Genomic DNA, 19,756 nt, shown 5'->3' on the forward strand with positions numbered 1-19,756 from the left:
TTTTGTATCTTGCACGATAATAGCGCATCACGGGCGTCTTAACTTTTCTCAGGAAGGCAATGATAAAAAAAAAAACAACAACAGTTAAAACACAGTTATACCCAGCCTACCATTATAAAAGGTAATTCTTACACTTTTATTTTTTTTTAACACATTTCCGGTGGTTATTGTCCTTATCTGTGAACCAGCGTCAAGTCACCTACACTGGTCATTGAATTACCGGATATTCCGCATGAAAGTATACTGATATTTTTTTTTTTACATATATTTGAGAGAACAATTTAGTAACAACAGTGCGAGTAAATAAAGTACATCTTTAACCAATATTTTCGTATGACTTTTATTATTATGGTTCATAAAATATAATATTGAATGTTGTGGTTTATTTAGAAAGAAAACCAACCGGAAATACTACATTTCTTTGCGTTTACTTTGACAACACGGCTCGTTTTATGGCAACGTAGCTAAACAGCAGGTAGTCACGAATGTGTCAGGACTCCTCCTAGTAGAGCGATATGCATTAAAAATAACAAAGTTTTTGTGTTACATGTCATTGACTCATAAAGGACCGCCGGAGCTTAGCATAAAGGCCGGCAATAATCTATAAGTCGAGGAAGCTAACAAGCTAGCAGTGGTAACAGCACTTTGGATTTACTGTTGTTAAATAACTCCGCAGCTGGATGAGCTTGCTAGGATGAATGGGAAAGCTAAGAAGCTAACGATGGTCATTGTGTTATAGGTTGAATTTGTGCTGTCTTTTTGGAGATAAACTTTTATAAATAATAAATTAGGAGTTATGAGAATAAACAGATATGTAATTTCGAGCACGGGGTCTCGTGGTTATTTACAGCTGGATATCCTCGGTGTGGGATTAGCTTATTTTCTCCTTGGAAAGACGACATTCGCTCCTTTCAGCTACCTCAAAATACACGGGAGTCGGTGATGCTGTCGGTCGCTGGACAAATGCACCGGGTGTCCGAACTAGGACAGAGCGGCCAGACTCCGTTATAAACAATGAAAAACTGCGAGTATCAACAAATAGACCCGCAAGCACTTCCGACGCCCACCCCGACCCCTCCGCCTCATCATGGGAATGACACGGAGAAGAAGAAGGAGCCGAGAAGACCCAGGAGAAAGTGGGAAGTTTTCCCCGGAAAGAATCGCTTCTACTGCGATGGACGGATCATAGTGGCCCGACAGAGTGGGGTCCTTCCCCTTACCCTGGGTCTCATCCTCGTCACAAGTGGTTTATTTTTTATATTTGAGTGAGTTCGTCTTATATTATATGGTTCTGTAATACTGATTGCGAGTTCCGTCCAAAAGTTGTCCACAGATGATACAAAGCTGCTTTTTAAGCGGATATTTTAATGAACTGAGCCCTGTCTGGCGCATCAAATCTGTTTTATTTATTTATATTGTTTGTTTGTTTGTTTGTTTGTTTTTTCCAAAAGCAAGAGACTCGCTAACATACAGCTGGACTTAACAGGATGATATTTAATGATGCAGATTGCTCAAAAAAACAAAGCAAAACAAAAAAAAAAATACTGACCAAAGCGCATTTTTGACCCTTCACTGTATCGATATTTGTTTTAACCTGTGTGTTGCAATTATGTTTATTCTTAATGTTTTTTTTCTTAATATTTGAAGCTAAGTGCACATTTTTAAGAACTAGTGCTTAATAATAGAAACAGGATTCTTTCTGCCACAGTAGAGTGAAAATGTGTTCAGTCTTCTGGGAGTTTTATGGCAATTAAAAGAGTTGAATGTTAATTAAAATTAAATCCATCAGTGAGTTAAAGAAAAGAAGAAGGTAGGCTCAGTTATATGTGACAGAACATTGTCTGCATCTTTTCCCAGTGTGCCTTGGTAATTACCCCTGCCTGTGTTTGTTTCTCAGTTGTCCGTTCCTGGTCAAACACCTGACCAGCTGCATACCTGTTATTGGAGGAGTCCTCTTTGTGTTTGTGCTCATCACCCTGCTCCAGACCAGCTTCACCGACCCCGGCATCCTGCCCAGAGCAACACCAGATGAGGCTGCAGACATTGAGAAACAGATTGGTAATGTCTAATAGCTGCACTAGTAACTATGAGGTTGTCTGCAAGGCCTTTGAATTTGACGTCCCGAATTGTTTCCTACAGACTGACATTCTGTTGGAAACACTGCTGGATAATAGGAGGAGTGGGACTATATGCACTTGAGTGTACTGTGTGCTAAACATCAGTCTCTGGGGCTGAAAAGGCTTAAATGCCCAATATCTGCAGTTCCTCAAATAGCCACTGGAGGCAGACTCCAAAAACAAGCCAACCCAATGGTGGCACTGAGAGGTCAAATGCACTGCAATTCAAGAAAAAGCCTGCATATAGAAAAATGCTGTAAAAGCACTCAAAATAAAACACAAGTGTTTCTGAGAAGGTGATAACGTGACAGACTAGCTGCGGCTGTAACGAAAACAAAAACATGCGATTTATACACATGAATCATGTGATTAGATAGCAAGATACATTTAAAATTGCCTCTATAGTTCCCCCCCTCATAATAACTCCATGGTGGATGGATTTTGTATACAGTGCTTAACAAATGTATTAGACCAGCTGTCATAAAAACAGCAAACATTAATATTTTAGAAATTTGTCAAAAACTTGTTAAAAAAAAGTAAAAACATAATATTATTTATTATCCATATTTTTGTATCCAAATCAGAGAAGAAGTCAGAAGTGAATCAAACATTAGATTCAACCACAAAAAAAAAAACAACTTTTCTGTTCAGGAATTCAGCTAAATAACTAATTTGGCATCTTAATAAAAAAATAAAGGTGGATTAACATTGCAGAAATACAAAAAGTGATTTTGGTAAGCAGCTGTGAGGCATCTGTAGCATAAACCTTACACTGGGTGGTGTAAGGCTTTCTAATTATCAGCATACTAGTGGTAGGGGCATGACCCTCTTGATTGATATGTCGTCTGATACAGAGAACTGTAGTCGATACATCTCGCCTTCACTACCTTTTGGTGTGTTTTCTGGTTGTTTCATATGATTGTTTGATAAATAATGTGCCTTCTTGTAAAGTACAGCCCGTCTAAGAAGTTTGTGCTTCGGATTTGGTGAGTAATATTTTAGTCTGTGCTGTGCTAGCAGATATAAGTGTGTTTGTTGTACGTGTGCAGTTTATGTAAGTAGCCTGCTAATCAAGCATGCTAGCATTAGTTGGTAACCTAGCACCCTGTTATACAGATTTTGTCAAACAAGAATGATAAGAATTGTTCTTAATAAATCAGCCATGTTGGAAATGATGGTGCTCATTGAGACACATATGGAAAAGGAAAAATTAGTCACCAAATATACTTGGTTGGCCTAAAATCTGTGTGCAGGAAATGCTGTCCAGTGTTGTCACATTTTTTTCTCTTTTGGGATATTTCTGCACTGTGTTTTGGCTCTAAAGTTTCGTATAGGACAGGGAATCTTACCCATAAACCAGTACTGCTTAAACACAGGTTATTTTATTCTAAGTTATTGAAGAGTCAGTGGCCTTGACTTTATTTTGATTAAAACACCATTCATAGTTTCAAGAGAATGAAAGCGCTGTTCTGGTGTCGCTAATTATTTATTCTGGAATCACACATGCGTGTACATTTTAATGGCTCAGTCACAATTTAAAATTCTTCAGGTCGTTTTAATGATGCGGAAGTCATCAAGACATAAAAGAACATAAGTGGAATTTGCTGTGACTCAGTGTAATAAACGTCATGTTGGCACGTTGAAAAGTGTCTGCTGCCTTCTAATTTTGGACTGAAGTTTTCACTAGATTTTATGCAGATTTATTTTCCCCAATCTTTCACACCTCAGACCTGTTCAAAGCTCATCAGTTATGTTCACTGTCAGTTTTATGCCATGCCAATATTATTTTTACTTTCCATATGACTTGCATCGTTATAATGACCTACATGTCTAAAGCTGGCTTTCTGTGCACTTTGGAAACTCCTACTCATGACCAGAGTTTAGGCAGTGGTGATGTAAGATCCACATGTTATCCAACTGAACTGTACAACAGCTATTTTTGAAATGAAGATTCTGGCGTGACTGTTGAACATTTATTTGGGCCCCAATGTTTCAGGAAAGATTCTGGAAAGCTCTCTTGTGTAGCTTCTTAGTTTGAATTAGCGCACGGTTTAGTATGGTATGGAATGGCTGACACCGACTATTGTAAAAATAAAAATAAACAAAAAAACCCATAAGGAACCATCTGTAAGTTGCGCAAAAAGAATAGCGGGTATTTTTTTTCTTTTTTTTCTATTATTTTTCTCATGTTGGTCAACCTCTCAGGCACAGTGTCCAAGTTACTGGGAAAGAGAACTTTAAAAAACAGTTTTTGCAGGTTAGTCATTTTGTGAAAGATGACACATCATTTTCCATCTGCTGTTACGAGCTGCACACCTGACACCAGATGTCTTTCTGCTCAGGCTATTATTGGGCTATAATCCACCCCTCGCCCTGAGTAAGAGTGGATAAAGGCGCAAGTTGTTACAACCCAGTGAAGTGGTCAGACGTGATTTTACAAGGATGTGAAGTGTGACAGAAAATGATTATAGGTTGAAATTTTTAAAAAAAAATTTTTAAAACAGGATTCATACGTACACTATGCTTCATTGATTGACAGTGGGAGTACCTGACATCTTTGCTTGTCTTTTCTTGTGGGATAGTCAAAGCAGTAACAGCCAGCCATTAACAAGGCAAGCTAACTGAGCTTTAAGGATCACTTAGCATGAGTCACACTAACTGCCTGTTGCTAATGTTCTCCATTTTGATGCTGAATTACACAAGCATCAACTTCCTTCATATTTAAATAACATGATGTGATGGATGGATTTGATTGGCTGCCATGGTGCTGGCATTGGAGAACTTTCTCAACTTTTAAGTGCAAGCACTGAAAGCAAAACAAAGGTACAGATTCACAGTTTAGTTGTGCACTGCATTTAAAGTCAATGAGAGGTGTGGGGATTGAAGTTTGAAATGCAAATGTGTAAATCCCTGTTTTGTGTGCATGGAGACTCCAGACACTCCAGGTTCTTCAAACTGCCCATAGACACAACCAGTGTTCAGGTTCATTTGTGTTTCAAAATTGGCTGTAGGTTTGAATATGAGTATGAATGTTTGGCTCCATGTTCTAGCCCTGCGACACACTGGCCACCTGTCCAGGTAGCACTGCCCCCTTCCCCTGTGGGTTCAAGTGTGTAGCACTGATTGAGGGAAAACTTTTTGAAATTATCTTTTAGAGCAATCTTCAAAAGGCTCAAAGTACTGACCAGAGATGCGTGCAGCCCTAATGATGTGCACGCATTGCTGATAATGTGATGGTATCCATTCACACTTTTATCGTGCTTTAAAGTGGTTTGTGAATGTGACACTTGTAAGTTTGCTGCCATGACTTTGATGGAAGTGGGAACCGGATGCTTACTTCAGCAATAACTGCACACCTACCTTAGATTTAAAGCACAACACTGTGTCCCTATTTTCACTGTTCTTCTCTGTAGACAACACTGGAAACACCAGCTATCGACCTCCGCCTCGCACCAAGGAAGTGCTAATCAATCAGCAGGTGGTGAAGCTCAAGTACTGCTTCACCTGCAAGATGTTCCGCCCTCCGCGCACCTCCCACTGCAGCCTGTGTGACAACTGTGTGGGTGAGCTGTGAACACACAGCGACACTGACATTTACAACCCATAAATAATAAAAAGAGGCTTCACAGAGCTGCAGAGAGCGCACTTTTATATAGCTCAGTGCTCTAGAGTTTTGTTTTTTTTAACATTCCTAAAATGTGAGTTGATCACTGTCTTTCAGAGAGATTCGACCATCATTGCCCCTGGGTTGGGAACTGTGTAGGGAAACGTAACTACCGGTTTTTCTACACCTTCATCGTGTCACTCTCCTTCTTGACGGCGTTCATCTTCGGCTGTGTGACCACACACCTAGCACTGAGTATGTGGTTTTGCTCTGATCTGCAGGTGTTTCATGCTTGGGAAGTAGCCGGCTTCAAATAGCGCCTGCTTGTTTGTTTTGTTTCATTCGGACTGCCAGGCGTGGTTCACAAAAGCAGAGCAGTTTAATGTCTGACAAAAGCCATATACGTGGATCAGCTCGGTCATTTCCCACACAAATTAAATTTTATGTCATCTTGAAATCCTGCTCACTTTCCTCTTTTTCAGGAGCTCAGGGTGGGAAGGGCCTAGTGTTTGCGCTTCAGGAGAGTCCGGGGAGATATCCTGTACCGAATAAGACTTTTTTACTCAAAAAACACAGTCAGTGACAGAAGTCGGATGAAAATCAGTCAGCTTGCATATGTATATATAACATATTCATAGACACCATTGCCATCTGTGATAATTTTTCTTATTTGTACTGTTTTTAACCGTGTTTTTCTTCACTTTATATTAGGAAACAAAAATTACTGTAATCCGTAGGGAAGTACAGACTGAGGCTTTCTGGGCTGATATCAGGTTCTAAATAACAATTTGGCAAATATCCAGTGCTCGAATGGGGATATGTTTTAGTTGATTAGCTGTTGTTATGTCTTATATATTTCTTGCATTGTGCCAGTGAAACAAATTTGGCACAATTTTCAAGTCTTTTGTTTTTTCCTATGTAGCCAGTGTTTTGATAACTTTGCTTTCCTTGACTCAGTCTTTCACTGCAGTGGAGCTGGTGATATGTTTCTTTTCAGTTTGGTCCATTTTGGGCCTCTCAGGCTTCCATACATACCTGGTTGCTTCCAATCTTACCACTAACGAAGATGTGAGTACCCAAAGCTGCTTTTATGACTCAGTTTGTTAGACGACATCATGTTATTTTGTTCATTTTGTGATGCTTGTTAAATCAAAGAAAATATACTCTGTATGTAATTTGAGAGTTCAAAGAAATGTGTGTAAATATAATTAATATAAATTTTCTGTTAGTGTGGAAGTATATTTAACATTAGAATACTTTTAATTAACAATAACAATAGTAACAACAACACAAATATTAATAATAATATTTTGTTAATAGTAAGGAAAATCTTGCAGATACTTTTGTATTCACAAAGTGAACAAACTCTACTTCCAAAATAATGTTTGGGGAAAAGCATGTCATATGTTTTATATCAGAATCAGAAAGACTTTATTTATCCCCAAGGGGCAATTATATGTGATTTGTTTTTATTTTTTATATTTATATTTATATTTTTTTTAGATTAAAGGCTCCTGGTCAGGGAAGAGTGGAGAAGATGTTACAAACCCATACAGTCATAAAAACATCTTTATCAACTGTTGTTCGGTGCTTTGTGCGCCCATGCCGCCAAGGTTGGTCCTCTTTATGAATTACTCCTTCCATCATTAAATCTTTAATATCAAGTCCAAGTAACAAAGAGAGATGCTTGTGAGGATCCTTGTATATTAGTTTTAGCTATTTTATTACTAATGGGCTGTTTAAGATGGTGCATATTTCATTTGCAAGCATGCATACTTTATGAAAGAAGCAATCACTGATAATTTTAAATAAGCTTGTATGAGTTGATAAAGAGAGTGCAGTACTAATAAACCTGTAGCAATACATCAGCTGGATTGTGGCTATTTTTGAATTACAGAGCTTCAGTTCATTGTTTAATTGCAATTTAGTTTTATGTGTGTAAGTAGCACCAGTTTAGTTGTCTCAACCACTTACTATTACAAGATAAAGACTCTCAGATGGAAAACCAGACAGCCAAGAGAGTACGTAGTTGGAGATGGCGGGGAGGAAGAATTCCTAATTCTTAATCTGTGATGTGCGTTCTGCATTCATGACAAAGATGACAAGATATTGGTATTAATGGAGGAACATCCTCGCCTCATAACCTGAACATTCGTATCTTTCTGTGCCATTTCAGCTTGATTGACAGACGGGGTTTCCTGCCGGCAGATGAGTCTGCCCAGACTGGCAGTGCTGACATCGAGCTGCCCACCCTGGCCGCTAAAAGCGAGATAAATGTGGTAGGAGCCGCTTTTGCATTGCAGAAATCCCCCTCTCCCGTGCCTGCACCCTCTGACTGCCACCAAAACTCTTTCTTTGCCTGAGAGAAACCTCATTGCCTGCTGTAGCCCCAACCCAGCATCTGTCTGCTGCCTGTTGTTGACTGTCATGTAAAGGTTTGGTGTATTAACACTCTAGTCAGAGGTTTATCGCACAGTATTATGCCTCTTATTGGAAGTTAAAGGGATAGTTGAACGTTATGGCGCATTTGTTTGGTTTGGTTGGTGGAGTTTAAAAAAAAGCTTATTTCTATTATTCTATTTCTTATTCTAGTAAAGAGCCGCAATGTTTTAGCTCGCTTTACTTATTAATTTATTATGATTATGAAAGCCAGATAGGGTACTAGTTAGGAGTACTTACTTGCCACTCAACACCTGTTTTGGTTTTAAACCGAAAGCTGAAGGACCTAGAAGAACATCAAATGAAGAGAATGTAGCTGGGAGCTTTTGAAGCAGTACAATCACAGTTTGAAGACTACTTAAACTGGGTTACTTTTTACATTTTTAATATTTTATGACAACATTATTTTGAAACTGAGTTGTCCTATCTTTAAGAACTCCTCATTAACTAAATATAAAAAAATTCAGAGAAGTCTGTTTATGGTCTGTGTGTTTGAAAGATGAGAGCAGTAGTGGTAGACAAGTATTTTGGATTTTAAATTGCCAACTGTCAGTATTGGTGTTCCTATACTGGTTAGACTCTACAAAGGACAAACTATTCTATTTGCTATATTCTACTAATTCTAATGGTTGCCAAACCATGTTTTTATTGATATATACTGAGGTGTCAAAACTCATCATTAAGGGTAGAGGGGGATGTCATCAGATGCAAGAGTTAAAGGAAGAGTTGGGGGAGGGATATAATATTTTTATAAATGACCAAGGGGCACAACCACACACATAGTCCATCCATCCACTTCCGCTTATCCTTTTTCAGGGTCGCAGGGGTGGGGGTGGGGTGGAGCCTATCCCAGCTGTGTTAGGGCGAGAGGCAGGGTACACCCTGGACAGGTCGCCATTCTAACACATGGACAACCATTCACACCTATGGGAAATTTAGAGTTTCCAGTTAACCTATCCCTACTAAGTGCATGTCTTTGGACTGTGGGAGGAAGCCGGAGTACCTGGAGAAAACCCACGGAAACACAGGGAGAACATGCAAACTCCACTCAGAAAGACCCTGGCCACGATCTTCTTGCTGTGAGGCAACAGTGCTAACCGCTGTGCCACCGTGCTGCTCGCACACAGTTTTGGGCTAATTCTCATACATGATTTATGACTTCGTAGAGTGACCAATAGAGGTATGTTAATTGTCACAAAGTCCCTGCCCTGATGATATTGAGGTCTGCTGCTAGCAGCACTCTTTGAATCGCGAATACTGAATAATTATTAAGTTGAATTGTCAAAGACGCAGACAATTAAATTAGAAAAAAGAAATAAACTCATAAAGACCAACAGTAGCCAGTCACCCAGTAACACCTCTTAATCTTGTTTGTTTCTTAAAAAAACAAAATGTGAACGTATTGATTTATAATTTTTGTTGAAGGCATATCTTAGAAATATAGATGACAAACATGAAAAAGTAGCTCTAATGTCCAGGTTTAAATAACAGAACTAATGATGCTTTGGCAGGTGCGTATTTTAATTCAGGAAATAGTCAACTGAGGTCCTGCTGCTGTTTTTTTGTTTTTTGTTTTAACTTGAACTACTTTGTTAAAGTGTCATTTAATATGGTGTCTTTAGCTGTTGTTCAGCCATGTCTACCTCATGGAAATGCACACATAAAATTCTTCTTGTGCTATTTTTAATAGAGAGTACTACTCTCTGTATGCACATTTTTCCTCAGTGTTTAATTCTATGCAGTATCGTGTACCAGCTCCGGGTGTTTAGAGAGCAGGAGATGTAAGAAGTGTTTCCAGCTCCTCCTCACAGAGCATCTCTCTTGCTGTTCTCTCTGACAGCAAGGGATATAAAAAGATACTTGAAGTGTTTTTAAGCCAGTTTTGTTTACAAGACTTGCCCAGAGTTCAGATAGAGTTGCAGTCTGAGCCTCAATATATTCACATATCGCGTAGTACAGTGAGAGTCAGTTGAAGCTGGAGTCTTGTGTTTTTGAGTGTGTATAAGTTAGCCTTTTGAAGTCAGTTGATAAGCTGGTGACGCTGTAAAGAAAGCTATTTCTGTAACAGCGGTTTGTAAATTTGAGTGTATGCTGTTTGTTTTCTCCTGTCATGTCTGTCTGCATATAAAAAGTTAAAATGCCAAAAGATTTGTGACGAGGGAAGCTCCTCATATCCTTCATCTCTTGCTTCCCGTCATGCCTTTGTTTCATTTTTACGTGTTTTTTTTTTAATTTATTTTTTTTAACGACGTTTCTGTTTTTAGTATCTGTAATGTATAACATAAAATTTTTGTCCGTGCAGTTCATCATGTGTGTTGTCATTTTTCATTTTGTATCCATCCATCATCACCGTTTTCATATCACAGTACAAGGAGACATACTTTTCTATATTTTTCCTACGAGACAAACCCAGAATCAGTCCCTCCCTGTGTGTCTGCTCACCCAGTGCTGACTCACTGTTCTCTGTGTGGTGTGTCTCTGTGCCTGCGTCCCTCCACCAACACTAGGAGGAGAAGTGTCTGGACTTTGCTCTGTCCTGCACTGGCTGATTAGCCGCTGTTAGAGCAAAGAAAAGCAAGCCTTGAGCTTGGTAAGCCTGTATAGAGAAAGGGAGAGTGAGTGCAGACAGCCTGTGGCCGCCGTTGTCTTTGCATGCCCCTTTGCTTGGCTGCTTTACTCCCGCATGGCTTTAACCATGGCCAATGTTAAATGCATTGAAGTGTATAATTGATCACAGTAAAGGGTGCATAGTTACGGATCAAACAACTCTCTTGTGCTAACCATCAGACCGTTCAAAGACTGACAAAAACAACTGTAGGAAGATGTTCATTCAGAGGTCAGTGAAACATAATGACAGCCATTAAACCAGCTTCTTAAGGAATGAACTTCAGGGCTTTAACAGTGCTTAGAGATTTCCCATGTGTGTATAATTTTTAGGTTTAGGGGTGGAAACAGTGTTGAAATATACCCACATGGTGACAGCACATTTTCTCAACCCCGAATTATACGTAGCGTATAAACTTTGAATACAAACTAGCATATGGAGAAAAAAAATGGTTTAGCATTTAAATGAAAAATTTTTCCAGAGCTTATGCTGTTAAAATTCATTCATTTGTCAGACTAATTTAGATTCAAGGCTAAAGACATTTTGAAGCGAATTCGGGTGAATAGTTGCATTTAAAAAGTGCCCAAAGCAACATTTTATACTAAGAAATGATCAGTTCATGTAAAACAGGTTGCTCATAGTATCAAATATTATCACCAAACTGAACTTCCAGTCAGTTCTGTGCAGTTTAACAGCTCCTTCCAGCTCACGCTTTTGGTTTTACTGGTCTTCGTTTGGCTGAGCTAACTGCTACTTTCTATTTTCATTGTGTGTTAAATTGCTTTAGTAATAAAATGTACTTTTTAAAAGTACATTTGCATGCTTATAAAGATCCCAGCCAATCTCTGTTTAATTCGGTGTTTTTTATTTGGCGTCAGTTTAAAGCAAAGCATCTCAAGGCAGGTATGTTTATAAGGTAAAGGCTGTGTAACGTTACAGAGTGGGATAAAAACATCTGCCAACAAGCAGAAAGAAGTCAGGTTCAGGGTCTGCTGCTGTACTTGTAAACATTTACTGTTTTGAGCTACTGAACCTTTAATCTCAGTTCAGATCAACTTGGATGTGTCAGCTTGAAAATGTAAACTGTTAAATTGCAAAGAACCCACCACACAAATGCACGCTTGATAATGGATGCATTAACAGAGCCAATGCATCCAATCACTTCCTTTTAGCCAGCTTGTCCCAGTGGTCACTCATTGTATTACAGACAAGAGTTTTTCACATAAACCACAATTATAAAAGTTTATAAAGCATTTACTGAAGACCACTGACTGTAAACAATGCTAAGTTTTATCGTTTTGGTCGGGACTTCTTCGTCTGCAGGTGGTTTAAAAAGCATAGAAGATGTTTGTTAAACTTCAACATCTCCCAGAAGAATCTTACAGTTTGTGATCTCAGTGTAAAGCCTGACCTGAGTCTGATCCTTTGGGCAAGCCTGCAGGGATAGTGATATGGAGTTCTCTTTAATGGATCCAGCATGACACGTAAGAAGCATCCACACTGGAAGAACTAGCAGTGATGATACCGTAAAAGATGGACTTATCTTCCTGATCTGAGAAATGAAGCCTTTAAGAGGACGTGAAACACTACACGTAAAAAGGCTAATTTACATCACGGAGCCCTGCTCTCAAAAACTGATATAGATTTAACACTGTCTGCGAGTCTAGTCATGTTTGTTAAATTCTTTACAGCTAACAGCCGGATTTTCCCATTTCAGTGCAGGTAGCCAAATAATGAAGAGCCAATTACTGCGAAAGAGACAGACAGTGAAAGTGGACAGTATATCCTCGGTTTCTTAACGTAAAACTCATTGTTGCAGCCAGGGACAGCACAAAAGCGATCCCCTTAAACCACAGCTGTCAAACTCCAGTCCTCAAGGGCCGGTGTCCTGAAACCTTTCTGTGTACCTGCTGCAACACACCTGAATAACATTAGGTCATCAGCAAGACTATAGAACTTGACTGCACGCTGAGGTGGCAATTCAGCCTTTTGATTCATGTTACAGCAGCATCTTTCAAACACATACACTTATTTAAAATTGCTTGAGTAGGGTTAGGGGTTGCCACCTCAGCATGCACTCAAGTTCTATAGAGTCTTGCTAATGACCTAATGTTATTCAGTTGTGTTGCAGCAGGGACATATTTAAAAGTTTCGGGACACCGGCCCTCGAGGACTGGAGTTTGACACATTTTTAGTTTTGGTGTTGTTATTTTTCTCGGAGTTATCGATTCTATGGGCTCAGTCACTCATTTTGGGAACTTGTAAATTTTGGTCATAATAAGGGTCAAAAAGCAGGATTATCCAGAGTGTGCTCATTGGCTAAGGACATGTGCTGTTTGAACATGTTCTCCTCAAGGCTTCATAAAAGAATCTCACAAAACAGTCAGTGATGTCATAGTCACTATGTTCATCTTTTATGATATTTATGACAATAATGTGGGAACCAGAGGTAACAGAATATCAATGACATTCAGCAACTTTAACAGCGACAGGCAAAATAACTGCTGATGACATAAAGTGGGCAGGTTCTGAGTTAGACTTCTTACATTCTACTTGAATGGTGGAAACGACTACCAACGAGAGTGAAGGATACGGTTGACTGACATACGATGGAATGCTTTTAATGTTCACTAGTGACCAGTCGTCAGTGATGAAGCCACAGGCACCAAGCAAACTGCTTCTTGTGTGGACGCCCTGTTAAAGTCTGAATATTCTGGCAGCTGCTACTTAAACTTCATCAATCCTTTTTTAAAACCAGCTCTTGCAAGCTATCACACTTTGTTTTAGTGCCATTCTAAAAGTTTGGTGTAATAAATAAACAGGCTTCTTGGGCTAAATCAAATATGAAATGTGACTGGCCAGGTTCAATGTGCATGCCTATGCATGTCTGTGGCATGAAATATTTTGGATATCCTGCTTGAGATCACGTGTGGATCCTGCTTGCACTCCTAGTTGGCCTTTGACTCATGTTATATTTACTGAAGTAATTTCAGAGACTGATGTTTTCCCTGTTAATATCACTAGCTTGTTTTGTCACTTGTTTTATTACTTTTTTTACTTCCTCTTTCTTGCACCGCCCTTGCAGTGCACACAGGGAACTAAAGGTCTGCTAGAATCGGCTGCGCTTTCTCCGCTCCTGTCCACCTCGTGTCCTCAGGGGAAACCTCAGAATGCTCATTCCTGCCCAGAAACCAGCCCAGCGTTGAACTCTGACCCCACATCGGAGTTCTCTAAAGGCTGCAGGGGTAACCATACGTCCAGCTCCCATGGCGATACTTCTCGTCCACGTCACACCAAAGCTCGCTCAAAGAAATGCAGACGAGAGGCTCTGCATATTCCCAACGCTGCATGTGATGTCCCTGTTTCCCCTACCTCTCCGGACGCTGCCCCTGACTCCAAAGCCAGGAGCCACAAAGGAGGCAGCCTCACCCCGTTGCACTGACTGTCTTGAATGATGTTTTTCACAAGTCAAACACTGTTTGAGGCTTGCATGCTGTAACACAGTCAGATCCAAGTTATATGATTTTTTTTGTTTGGTTATTCCTGTTGGTTCTCTGAAACTCCAGGAGCGTTGAAGATGTTTGGTCACTGAGTAAGACAATCACAGTGGAAATAGGACAGATTGGATGAAGAGGATTCTAGATGCAACATAGCGTTGGTGTAGAGAAAAGTTCTAAGAAGGGCTGTGAGCCGTAGATTCTTGTGTAAAAAAACAAATTTACCAGCATGTCAGATTTCACCAAATTTGTGAAACAGCGGCTTTAATGTATCAGGTGGATGGAAGCTCTGAATTGTGTATATCTATAAAGAGAGGATCCTTGAAGGGAAAATCCACCCAAAAATGTTCACATCTCAAGCTGTACAGGCAGTGATTAATGGAACAAGTCGCAGGACTCGTAGACAAAAGCACTATCCTCAAAACACTTTCTTGCGGAATCACCTGTTTAGCTCACTGGGTTAAGCAGGCAACCCATTTGCCTCAAGACATGTCTTCCCCCTGGTTTTCTCCCAGGCTTCCTGTCTTCTCTTTGCTCTCCTATTGCAATATAATCCATATAATCTGGTACAGAATTTATATGGAGTAAATATTTAGTCACCACAGCCACCACAGGTGGGTAAGGTTTGGCCACCCCTTCTGCCCAGTAAGTGTCAAACGGCAATGTCTGCAAAAGAGCCTTTACTGTACAGTGGTTGAAATATCTTGTAATTTATTCATTTGGATTGTTGTAGGGCTTTAGGGGTATGTCTGCTCTGTACCACCACCTGTCATTGTCTGTTTTGCTAATTTAAATCTCTGAACTGGATCTCTGGGCTGTGTTTGAGGAGGTGATTCTTTTTGGAACATTTTTAATTAATTATTAATACTATTAATAAGCTTTTGTTTCAGTTCTGTTACTTGACACTTTTAAAAACTATTTTTTTTTAAGTTTTACATAAAAATGCTTGTTATGCATGAGTCCTATGGCATACCTTTCTATGGCAGTCATGCCTAAATGATTAGGAATGATTTGGTACATCTGGTAAGCAATCATTTGGTACTACAACAATCTGTAAAATGGGGAAACAAGAACTAGAAATAAGTTCTGAGCTCAACCTGCCCACCTCTTTAAAAACTATCTGGCTCTGTGGCTGCTTCCACTGGGTGTCAGTCTAACAGAACCTGAGGGTACCAAATGCAGAGATAAGGATATAACTGAACTATGCACTTGTTTTCCCCCCACATCTATAATAATGCAGGCAAAGATTTGGTCCACTGACCTTAGTGACATTGAATATTGGATTAATGATTCAAATCTATATGTAAAACACCTAATTTTTCACTGAAGGTGATGACTTTGTGTTCTAAAATAAGCAAAATGTGAATGTTGTTGTGTGGATTTTTCCGATGACCTTGCACGAACAGCACAATGGATAAGATGTAAATCAGTTTAGTGGTGTGTACTGTTGTTCAGATCTTCGTGCTGTAAAATGGAATTGAGTGCAACTGCATGGTCATGACTAAAAGGTGTATTTTATGATATGTTTCTTTAAATACATTCAAACATTACACCATCTCAACACACCTTTTTGTAGGAAACCAGTGTTGTGTTTCAAAACTGAAACAGCATTACTGATTCCCGCTTGTATTCTTGTCACCATCACACAATGATTTAAAGCTCCTTTTCACATGTCCACCTCCTGCACACACACCTTGTGTCAGTAATAGCAATACCTTCTGTCTTCTCCTTTCCCTAAAATTGTTTTTCTTTGTGCACTTTGACAAATCTGAGACTTGTGTGAATGGAGGATGTACTGGTTTGTTCTCAGGTGAAAGCTTTAGGTTAGGTATTCAATATGCAAGTTCAATGTGACATGTGTTCACACACATTGTGACCCGATGGCAATAGCTGCACAAGAGTGCAAAGACCCCAACTATCATGTACACACTGTCCGTCTATAGTTCACCTAAAGAGTGTCTGTGCAGCATCTGCTGTGTCAAAAGTCACCCCAACACCCTCAGTGACATCACTAAGTGAATGCGAGTGATGCATTTATTAGGAGAAACATACTGTACTGTATTTGTACCAACTGTAAGGTAAATTAAGCCAATGCTCCTGTCAAAATAAAGGAAAGAAAAATACAACTCACTGAACAATCTGTGTATTTTTTAAGCTGACCACAAGGTGGCACTGGTGGTCCGTGAGCGTGAACTGGAGTCAGTAAATCAGTCAGTGAGCCACTGTTTGGACAATTTGGTGTTTTGTTTCCTCTTCTCAGATGTTTAAAACGGAAAATAATCAAAAGATTTTTCTTTTGTCCTCTTTGCAATGGAAAAAAAAAGATCACAGTACCACATCTGTCCAATTAGTAAAAAAATAAATATACTGTAGAGAATTTGGTGTAGAAAACATTAAGTCTGATTTTCAGGTTCATGTGGAGCCACATAAAAGTTTATTCAATACAAAGTATGAAACTTTTTTGTATTGAATGATTAAGTTCTGTTTTGCAGAATCGTGAAACAAGCATCAGAAGCAAACAAGCTTCTTTTATTTGTCACAATACTACAGAAGGAACACTACGAATATTTTAAAATATGCTTAAAGTGCCAAAAGTAAAATACTCATTTTCAGTTTATTTATTTTATTGGATTATAACTGATTCCTTGATTTAAGTATTACTTTAATGTGTCAGTTGGAGAGGATTGTAATGATATATCCTATATAATCCTGAGCCTGTTCCTTCCTGTTAAAAGGGAGTTTTTCCTTCCCACTGTCGCCAAAGTGCTTGCTCATAGGGGGTCATATGATTGTTGGGTTTTTCTCTGTATGTCTTATTGTAGAGTCTACCTTACAATATAAAGCACCTTGAAGCAACTGTTGTTGTAATTTGGCACTATATAAATAAAACTGAATTGAAATGAATTGAATATGCTAATGGGTAATTTTCTATACTTATAAATGTCCTAATATCCTGTGATGTGATGCTGTATATTTTAAAATCTGCAAAAAAAGTAAAGAAAAAACTATGCTGTGGAGTACCAAGTAGAATATTTTTCATTTAGTATAGTAGAAGTGGAAAGTAGAATAAGACAAAAATGCATAAGTTATTCTGTTTCACTTCCATTCAATGTCTGGTTTAGTCATATAGCAATAAATCACAAAACAATTACCTCAAAGTGCTTTCTACTGCATGGTAACCCTACAGTATTCTGAAGAAAATCCCAACCATTAAATCAGCACTTTGCAATGTAGTAAGAAAAAACTCCCTTTTAACAGGAAGAAACCTTCGGCAGTCCTAGGCTTGGGGAGGGGAAGTCATCTGCCACTATCATTTGGTGGGTGAGGAGAAAAGGAGAAACAAAAAGTGAGGATAGGGATCCAGAACAAAACACAGACTACAGTAAGAGAGAGTGAAGACAAAAGTTCAATGATGCACCTAACAGCAGAAAGCTCTGCCTACCATTCTACTTTTAGAACCACGAGTCAGCCAGTAAGTCAGCCGAAGTGGTCTGTTGGGATAATATAGTACAATGAGGTCTTTCAAGACTTTGTATGTGAAGAGAAAGATTTTAAATTTCAATTCTGGATTTAATGGGAAGCCAGCAAAGATAAAGTAATTACAGGGGAAATATGATCTCTCTTTCTAGTCCCCGTTAGTACTCTTGCTGCAGCTTTTTGGATTGACCAAAGATTGACCAAGAAAGCGGTCAATCTAGCATGAACTAGTTTTTCAGCATCACTCCGTGGCAGGATTAAAGAGATTGGACAGATGCAAGAAAGCAACCCTATATATATTTAATGTGTGTGTTGAAGAACATATTGATTAAAAATGACACCAAGATTCCTCCAGTGTTACTGGAGGCCAAGGTAATACCATCTAGAGTAAGAATCTGGAGAGATACCATGTTTCCAAGATCTTTAAGACATGTCTGTTTATCTAACTGATTTGTGTCATTTGGCTTCATAGATAAAGCTGGGGATCATCTGCATAGTGGTGACAATGTATGTTGCATTTTCTAAGGTTAGTGAAGTAGAACTGGTCCCAGCATAGAACCCAGTGAAACTCCTTGACTAACTGTCATGTGTCTGGAAGACTCTCCGTCTTCATGCGCAAATTGGAATTTATGAGCTGGATGCGATTTAAACTATTGCAGTGCATTTCCTTTAATACCTGCAATGTGTTTTAATCTTTAGGTCTAACAGCATAAGCACAGATAGTCCACTGTCAGTTGTTTCTGTGCATTACTATGCAAATGATCAGTTAATTGTCTTTTGATATACAGTGTATCTGGAAAGCATTCACAGTGTGTTTGAAAATATACCTGGGAGTCAAAGCTCGCTGATTTATTGCTTTCTTTTTATCCAGAGTCGTACACAGTAAGGATGTAAAACTATTAACAAGATCATCTATCTCTGTTGGAGTAAAGTTGGATTGTTGCTCTGGTTCACGTTGTTAATAGGCCTCTCTGCACTGAATCTTACTTGTTATTAATCTCTGTCTCTCTTCCACAGCATGTTTTTATCCTGTCTTCCTTCTCTCTCCCCAACCGGTCGCGGCAGATGGCCCCGCCCCTCCCTGAGCCTGGTTCTGCCGGAGGTTTCTTCCTGTTAAAAGGGAGTTTTTCCTTCCCACTGTCGCCAAAGTGCTTGCTCATAGGGGGTCATATGATTGTTGGGTTTTTCTCTGTATGTTTTACTGTAGGGTCTACCTTACAATATAAAGTGCCTTGAGGCGACTGTTGTTGTGATTTGGTGCTGTATAAATAAAATGTAATTGAATTGAATTGAATAGAAATTAATTGAATCTGCATCGTGTTGGCAAATGGTATTGCTGAAGATAACAGTAATAGTACCACTTTAAACATTAAGACTGATTTTGGTTTTCCAGTACAGTGTAATCCATTATTGTAAAATTTAATGTTGTTGTTGATCACTGTTGTTATAGATATTCTTTGTGAATATCTATAACAAAAAATTTTTTTTATAGTAGTTAATTTTTTAGGTGGTCTGGGAGCAGATAGTCTCTAGAAGGCTAGGGTTTTGTGTCTAATGGACATTATTCTGTTTAAATGAATTAGTCTCTATTAAAATTAATTGTTCGGTTTGTGAGTCCATGCTTATTGTAAGCGGTAACTGACTAAGGAAACAAACTAATTAAGTGATCAAGTGAAGAAGTAAAGGCATATTAAATTTATATTGCAGTTCTCTAATTTGCTCTCATGTTATGGTGTTATGCATTGTAAGATTAACACTGTGAGACATTAGTGTTGGGACACCAGGGAAGGCTGGACACACCTCTGAGCAAAATACAATGAAACAATGCTTAAAAGCCAGATTATCCAGTTGTGTCAGAAAAGGACTGGAGTTGAGTCTAGAGACAGAGAGATGAGAGAGATGAATGCGATTGTTGCTCTTCCTCTTTGTCACCAGCTTCCTCTGATCAGCACTGGCTAACCTGTAGTTATATTTTTCTATTATCTTCAGCAGTTAATTGAATAAGCACATTGTAAGG

At 39.0% G+C, this 19,756-nt stretch overlaps 1 protein-coding gene across 1 annotated transcript; it reads left to right on the forward strand.

The window, feature by feature from the left end:
- Positions 1-412: 412 nt before the first annotated feature.
- zdhhc18b (zDHHC palmitoyltransferase 18b) lies at positions 413-16,388 on the forward strand. The gene is made up of 9 exons (XM_084919358.1): positions 413-1,265; positions 1,898-2,058; positions 5,531-5,680; positions 5,839-5,976; positions 6,204-6,255; positions 6,687-6,789; positions 7,225-7,334; positions 7,898-8,000; positions 13,851-16,388. The coding sequence occupies exons 1-9, from the start codon at positions 1,015-1,017 to the stop codon at positions 14,205-14,207; spliced, it is 1,425 nt and encodes a 474-aa protein (XP_084775484.1). The 5' UTR covers positions 413-1,014; the 3' UTR covers positions 14,208-16,388.
- Positions 16,389-19,756: the final 3,368 nt, after the last annotated feature.

This window comes from Perissodus microlepis, chromosome 22 (assembly GCF_051167445.1).
Source record: "Perissodus microlepis isolate ML-2025 ecotype Zambia chromosome 22, ASM5116744v1, whole genome shotgun sequence".
NCBI classification, from domain to species: Eukaryota; Metazoa; Chordata; class Actinopteri; order Cichliformes; family Cichlidae; genus Perissodus; species Perissodus microlepis.